At 40.9% G+C, this 8508-nt stretch overlaps 1 protein-coding gene across 1 annotated transcript; it reads right to left on the reverse strand.

Moving 5' to 3' along the window:
* Positions 1 to 4428: 4428 nt before the first annotated feature.
* LOC107224983 (homeobox protein Nkx-2.5-like) lies at positions 4429 to 7574 on the reverse strand. Its single transcript, XM_015665269.2, has 3 exons — positions 6654 to 7574; positions 6446 to 6534; positions 4429 to 6352 (listed from the first exon to the last, which is right to left on the reverse strand). Exons 1-3 carry the CDS (start codon positions 6955 to 6957, stop codon positions 5579 to 5581), a joined length of 1167 nt encoding a protein of 388 aa, XP_015520755.1. The 5' UTR covers positions 6958 to 7574; the 3' UTR covers positions 4429 to 5578.
* Positions 7575 to 8508: the final 934 nt, after the last annotated feature.

Consider the following 8508-nt stretch of genomic DNA (forward strand, 5'->3'; position numbering starts at 1 on the left):
CTGCGTTCAAACAAACTCCGGACAGCCTTCGCAGTTATTGAAAAATAATATATCTCGAAGTTTTTAATCGATCGAAGCTCAATTGACGAGTGAATAGTGAATTCCATTAATATTGAAACCTGGCCACGACTGAAAAGTGCACTAAACATGTCAATATGATTACCGGACTATATATTATATACATAACTATGCGATGGGAAATTTTCAATACAACGAATGATCAGTGTCTAATGCAGGTAAATTCACAAGTTGAAAAGAAGAAAATTTTCAGCAGTGTTACCGGCAATGACAGTCAATACCGCTTTCAGCACCGTTCAATATTCACATAATGTCCGGTGTACTCCGTCAACAGTTTATTAGTTTGCTCCGAAATAGCTTTTCAAGCGAAGACGCGTTTAATTCTACCAGTATTCAACCGATAGCGTATCGCGATCAGTTCGGTTATTTAAAGAATGATTTCCGAGAGGCAAGAGTCATCTTCACATCGGTAACAAGTTACGGTGTACCGGATGCAGGCGTTTCCCTAGCTGGAGGCGGTGTTGCCTGCCCGTTGCATATATAGGGTATGTTTTACATGACAATCGGCGCTAAAGACTTGCACCATTGTCTGCCACGTGGCAACTCCTACGGCTCCACGCTCTCCTATAGTCTGTTTAATTAAGTGTGAACCGCAGAAGTGTAGCTCACGCCTCACTTGACTCGATGATGACCCGAAGTCGGCCACGGAATGGACCGGAGCGCTCCGATTAACGTCCCACAGGTTTTGATAAAATTCTTTTAATTTCGAATCGAACTACGTAATACCATGGTTTTTCAATAAAAATTTGCAGCCTTCGTCAGAATCGTGATTCCACAAAAATAAAAATGAATTACTATTTATTGTTGAAGTGGATGTTTTCAAATAATTTTATAAGGCTGTCGAGAATTCTTGCAACATATTTATAAATCGAATCACATTTATTGGCAAGCAGTTATGAAATATGGGTTAAAAAAATATTTTTCAATGTCCGAAGCGTCAAGATGCGATGTATTTTCAACCGATAATATACGCTTCTCGCACCATTCACGAATTTTGATGCATCACTGAGCAAATACCTTTAAAAAAAATTTTCTTTTTGTTTTTACACGCATATTTTCATGCACACATATTTAATTTTACTCCAACTCGTGCATATTGTACTCAACCTCAAAAAAATTGAAACGAATTTTGACCCGAACGAGGAAATTTGCCCGAGCATTATACACGGTTTTAAGTAAATTTTGCACGAATGTGCAGTCAGACTCAAAGTGAATCAAGGAAATTGTCGGTTTTGCCCAAAACCGTGTGAAATTTCGCGTGACAAGAACTCGAAATTTTTAACAGTGTATCCGCACATCGGAATCTTGTAGTTTTTTTCATAGTTTCATTTCACTCTTTCAACAATCAACTGATCATAATTGTTGAATGTAAAATCTAAAATTCAAATTGCAACTATTTGCACGCTTTATAATTTCATATTAGATCATTTAAAAATCTAGTTGCCAATCGTATCCAGTAACTATTTTGAAGATCAGAGACTCATTTGTGAGCAATCAGAATTGAAATAAATTTTTCCTACCGCACTTTCCGAAATACCGACTAAAATATGTTCAGCGTGAAAACTCTGATTATCTCTCGCAGAGCCAAACATGCTGCAGCCATACGTTGTGATAAGTGATTCGTTAAATTGACGAGCCTTAGACCAACGAGCATTGAAAATCGTGCGTAGATTGCCTAAACTTCACTGTGAAATTAATTTCTTCCATATCAGTTCGAAGTATCCGCCGTTTCGTCGGTGGTGACACGAAGAGTCGTTTCTTTACTTGGACTGGATCTAATCAATAACAAATGACAGGGGTCTCCCCTAAGCCAGTCTTCTCTGACCCTCTTGCTCAATTGGTTGCGATTCTTAAAGACCTTAAAGACCTTAATTGGCGCGGAAAATTATACCTTATAGACCGTTCCATACCCTCCCGCCGTCCTCCACCCTCCAACTCGTCCATCCCTCTTTCCGGCGAATCATTGGGTTTCTTTTCTTCCTTTCGTTACTTCTTTTCTGCCGTTCAATTTTTCCGTCTGTATTTCATACCAACGCCAATCATACGGTGGCTGAAGGGTGCCAGGAAAGCAGGTCGTCGTTTCGTCCTTACAACAACAGGCACTTTATTCAACGCGAATCGAAAGGAGTGAAGCGCGTTCAATAAATTTAACATCGCTTTTATGCGCGCAATTGGAGTCACATTTCAATTGCAAATTAGCATAATTATGTTAACCCAGTTTTTCACATCGGTGAAATATCTACTAAAACTTTACGGAACGGTTGTATACCACTTGGATGATTCGGTACAGTAATTGTTGGAACGTGTAACAGAATGTTTCATTGTCAGCATACTGTTCGCGAATTCGTTGAAGTGATATTAAGATTATCGCAAAATGCGGAGGTGTGGATTCTAAACACATTTCAATTAGTGATCAATAATCGTGTCCGAGGAAATTGCAATCCTATTTTGCTATGCTTTCGAAATTTTTAAGATTTTCAATCGACTGCTGATCGCCGTAACTCGACAGTTTGTCGATTGATCGGACCGACGCTGGATCAAAGGATAAGTATTCTTCTGAAAGTATTACGGCATTCGCGTGACAGTCTCGGCTCGTTGAGCCGGAGGAACGGGCTCTCCGATCACGACCCCCCAGGTTCCATGTCGCGCGCACTCGTTCAGGGCGCCGTTGTACGAGGTGGGAAGGAAGCTTCAATCGCAATCTCAGAAATTCTACACCGACGCATATTTAACGAGAAAGTAACAAACCGGTAACCAACCAACGAGGGCGTCTTGGTAAAATTATAAAAACACCGGGACCGGATGACTGCGGATTGTTTGTTAGTCTTGGGTTTTAGAGTCCCGCGTGTCTGTCAGTCCGGAGATGTAATATTAGTGCTTAGTATACACTACTGTGCCTTCACCGCCCGGTATATTCACTCTAAACTCTAGCCTGACTTCGGATATACCCCGAGCATATAAAGTCCAGGGTATACTAACATTGGGGTTAACTAGACAAGAGTATAACTCCACGCTATTCTAGATCGGATTAGCTCTTATTCCGCGGTTTTCAATTATGATCCTTCTGTCCAAAGCTTTTCGCACGTCCACGTTGTGCAACATGCCAATTCAGCCTACAGACAAAGATCAAACTGAAAACGATCGATTACATAACAAATTCGTGCAGATTTAATGTTCAGCGTTGCTCAAACAGGCTCTTTGAATTGGCCGCAGTTATCGAGTTGTTAATTTACTTAGCTAATTGATTCGTGACACCCAAATGTCCAAATTATGTCCAAAATATGCCCGCAGTCATGAGCCTGGCTTTCGAGTTGTTCCAACAGTTGAAGGGTGTTTGGACAGTGTTGTATTACGTAAATCAGAGTAAATACTTTTCACATGTCAAAGGGGCGACGCGAATCATCGCTGCGGAGGTCTGACTAATCTTCGGGCTGACTCGCTGATCGTCGAAAGAAAACTGAATGATTCACTGTCGCGGAATTCCCCATGGCTGCTACAGAAGACCATTAGCCTCTCACGGTAAATGTTTTCGGTTTTACTTTCAGCCGGCGCGTGAGCTTGCAAAGCTCACGCAACGGTCGGTAAAGCGAACAGCTTTCGTGAAACTATAATTTAAACTTAGTCCACATTACCATATAGACTCGTATAAAGCTTTTCCGCGTACTTACCGAGTTTGCGTATGTATTAGAAGATGTCGGAGTGCACGGACCCCCTTGTATTATTGATAAGCTTGTTTTCGCAACGGAGAATCAATTTTTGTCTTTTAGCGTAATTTTTTTTTTTTTCCATAGTGATTCTCACATCAAATTGACCTGCAACGTGTTGTTTTTTCTTCGAAATAGTGCGAGGGTAAAAATTGAAACTGATGGTTAATAATTTTGAAAATTTTTGTAATTCCCTGTTCGTACGATTAAATAATTACGATCTCGTGAGTTTGATAAAAGAATACAAACGCGGGGGAAGATTTTGCCTGCTCTAATGGAACACGGAAATCTGATGCATTATGCGCGGAGGTAGTCACCCTTCTGGCTTTAGGTATAGTTAAATAAGATCAAATTTCAACGTTGAACGGTACCTATCATGATTGATTGAATGAATATATGGCGATGTAATGGAGTTCTGTTTAACAAATAAGGGTGAATCTGAACATGTTGGTTGAATAACGAATGATCCATTGTCCTGCGATTAAAGTGTTGACCTTACGTTTACCAGGAGATAAAACTTACATCTACGAAATATGAATATATTTGTGATATTGGAGGAAATTTGAGGGAAAATATTTCTTTTTTTGTAAACAGTTTATTAAAAAAAAAAAAAGAAGAAATCCATCTCTTTGCTTCTTATTTGGCTAAAATAACTATTAAGTACATTTGGTATCAATCATGGTCAACACGTGTTGCAGGTGCTTTTCCAATTTTGGAATAAAATATAGCCAAGTGGTTTCAGAATCATCGACATCGGAATCGAGGTGGGCTGCTATTTAGCGCCAACTTGAGAATATTATCTTGTTCCGTGGAACAGATATACCTGGCGGGTAAAATTAAGCCTGACAGTTTTATCGTTACGTTCCCAGGACCCTTAATGGCATCAGTAGCACCATGCTAAGACACGAGGCGATATAATAGTATAGAGAGTAAAGGCACCACCTATATGTACGCTATAGTTGGGCCACTTGACTGCCAGATGACCCATCGTGCTTTGGCTGATAACCTAAAAGCGCCCCTGGGATTGCTCAAGCTGTCAGAACTCACCTATTTATAAACTTAATATTTTGGTTCTTTTTTTTATTTGCCAAATTCGCAACGGGATTAAATCAACCTTCGAACAATGAAACCGTGAATTATTAACGACAATGCGAAGACACTCGGTTCGATTAGCTGTACATTTGGCATTGATTTTATTTTCAAAATTTATCAGTAAAATTTTTTCTTACTCAACATTAATGTCTACTGATTCTGATAAACTTGGAAAGTTTGCGAAAAATTATAAACGGTATTAAATCGGTTGTACGAGCGCGTACTTTTGCAGTATTGACACGATTAACTACATTAAAGTGTGTAAAATAAATTTTCCATCGTACACGAACGGCGTGACTACTACTAATAATAATAGTTATAACGACAAGTCCAATACGATACAGAAATTTTGAACTTCGTGACGTAATTTAACAGAATGCGTCAACTGCAGTTTTTGGCGAAGACACAGGTTGAATAGGTTTGAATTGATGCTTCCGCAAAAAGCACTCAAACAATTTCCGCCCTGCTCTCTTGAGCGGCACTTAAAACATAGAGAACAAAAAACTATCCTACAGCTACTCTAGAAAATACAGCTGCCAATAACGTGTCCTATATATTCGTTAACTAGCCTATTTACGTTGAGTATTATCATCCTACTTGAACGTCAGCCTGCTTACTCAAACTTCCTAAATAATCCTAGTGAATACTTTTTGGTTATAATTTTGGTTAAGCGTTGGCGCAGCGAAGCCTAAAATGATATTGCACTACCACAGCCTCTGAAGGTTCTGTTCAATCGGAACCTGGTCCATGTAGTTTACGTACTGCATCTGATAATTCGGCGGGCCCAAGTAGTTTGAGAAATTGTAATCCGTACCCAAAATTTCCGGCGCTACTCTGTTTTCGTTCGTCATCGGCTTGGCCTCGACGCCGACGATCTTGTGATCGGAATAGGGCGAACCATCGCTGGAGAGATTCACGCAACACTCGGTCTTCACCAATCTTCCGTCGCACTGCATCGCCGGGCGAACTTCCGGCGTTAAATTCGCCCTGAACTCGGGACTTATGTGTCTGTGCACATCGGAGTTCAAGCTGGATCGTCCGCTGAGTTCCGAATTCAGATCCGATCGGAACTCAGGGCTGACGCTCGTGTCGAGACGCATGTCGGGTTGATGATTTCCCCTGAATTCCGGGCTCAGCCTGACGTCCCCGGAGCGGAAATCAGCCGGCTGCATTCCCATCCCGATTTCAGGCCGCAGGTTCGGCCAGTAAGGCGCGCTGTACGCGTCCTGGATGTTCGGTTTTCCGTCCTTGATCAGTACCGGTACCGGGATCTTCTTCAGGGACTGATTCTTCATGTTCTGTGCCTGCATCTTTTCCGCGTCCTCGAGTCGCGCCCGCTTGTTCTTGTACCGCCGGTTTTGGAACCAAATTTTCACCTGCGTACTCGTCAGCTTCAATGTCTGGGCCAGTAACTCTCGCTCCGGAGCGCTCAGGTATCTTTGCTGCTTGAAGCGTTGTTCCAGTTCGTATACCTGGGTCTGGAAATATACAATTTCATGATTATCTTAGCAGCCTTGTTACGACAATCGTATTTGGAGTAAAAACAGTATATTGCTTTCTGTTCTACTCACCTGCGAGAATAACACTCGGGGCTTTCGCTTTGATCTTTTCCCGGACTGACTCTTTCGAAGTTCAGTTTTGCTGGACGTTACCACGTTTCCTGTGAATCGGAAAATGATACTGTGCATATTGTAATTGAAACCTAACGGTCGCGGAACTTGAATGTTGAGTTATTTAATTTAATGTAAAAATGGGTGTAAACGGAAAGCAACTACTCACCATCCTCGGCAACCGAGGTCTCCTGATACGGCGGCATGACTTGACTCAGTTGGTGAACGTGATTCATTTCGGGGTGGTAATTCTGGTAGCCGGAAATTACTCCTTGTTGCTCTTTGTACTTTTCTACCTCCCAGTTGTTATCCGGCACTATGTTATACGTGTAGTAATCTTGCGGGAGATGCTGTTGTGGTTGAGGTTGCTGTTGTTGCTGTTGTGAATAGCAATCCATGGCACAAAATTGCTGATCTTCGTTCAGGATATCGCGGACGCTAAACGGGGTTGCCGAAGTGAAGGACGACAGCATTCTAACACATTTTCAAGTCTAATACCTCTCAACGTTCGTAAAATGTTTGTTTTTTTATTTTCAAATCCACAATCACTCGTTTTCTAAATTTCCCTGATTACGTATGCAGCGGAAGCAATCTGTCCCGCATAGAAAGAATTTAGATTACTTTTACACACTGGGTGACTTCTTCAAATTATCAAGACCGGTTTTATCCAACAATATTTAAATGCCGCACCGATCACTGTCACACTTCAATCTCCGCTTAAAAAATTCTCGAACGAACAAAAAATGGAAATTTATCAATCAGCCGAGACCGATCACGCACGTGTCACTGAATTTGTCGCGAAATATTTCGGCACCTCTTCAATCCCGAGGAGGATCCTCGTTGAGTTTGACACCTCGATGTGTAAGGATTTCGGGAGGAATTACGCTTAGCGATTTTACAGCGTAATAAAACCTCGTACATCCACTTCTGACGTTTGTAATATACACCAACGACCGTAAGACACTTGAAGGTTTACTGCACTAGCACGTGAGGCGGGGAGACGTCACTAAATGTGACACAACGGCTACTTAGTAAAATCCAGTGAAGCGGTTAATTGGGACTATGTGATCTCTCGGTCCGTGATGCGGTCACACCGGTCAGGTCGGAGGGCAAAGGCACAGTGCGCGCCGAGGTTCGCCACGACTCCTTTCCAAACAGTCAAGTGTTCACTGTCGGAGAAACCCACGGATGTCCGACTGCCGTTTGTGGTGGTGAGCTCACAGATTATCGGCCATTTTTAACCCACACATCAAACCTGCCTACTTGGTTGCCAGTACGAGACGATCATTTTAAGCGATTTGTGTATGCGCTGCATCGATCATTTACAAATTCGATTCATTGAGATCTCTTTCCGAATAATCTCCGGTTGAAATACGGAGACTGGATTCAATTGATATTTGGATTAGTTTATTTCGCGAGAAATTGCAAGAATACGTCACTGACGTTGCGAACATTTTTTAGAAACATAAAATTTTTGTTGATAAATATACGGCTAACGCAAATAAATATTTTCCAGCATTCGATTCGAATTAATAATGTCGAACATATTCCCAGCTATCAGCCCTTAAAATGTTAGGTCGTGTCTTTTTAAAAATTTTCCGACATCACCATTTTTATCGGTTGGACTTATTCAAATTTTTCAATCATGATTATCCTATGTAGCAAGAAGCATAAATTTATTATCAGAATTGCGATTTTGTCAGTTACTTTTTCATCAGATACAATATAAATATTTTAGGGGTTTCTATCTATGAAAACTTAGTAAAAAAAAATAAAACATTTCGTCGTCTACTTACTTTTGCATGTAGCTGATGCTAGAGAAAAAAATTAACGGTACCACATCACAATTTGTGTAGTAATTCATGTTCTTTACGTACTTACGATAACCGAGGAATTTTTTTGCGGCAGGTTTTTGTGAAGAACAAAAATACGTGTTTATATCCTTATGACTGAATGTATTGAATATAATTAATTCAAACAGGCTTATGGAAAATACTTGATTTGCAGGTATTAGTATCAGTCGA

This window comes from Neodiprion lecontei, chromosome 1 (genome assembly GCF_021901455.1).
Source record: "Neodiprion lecontei isolate iyNeoLeco1 chromosome 1, iyNeoLeco1.1, whole genome shotgun sequence".
In the NCBI taxonomy this organism is placed as follows: Eukaryota; Metazoa; Arthropoda; class Insecta; order Hymenoptera; family Diprionidae; genus Neodiprion; species Neodiprion lecontei.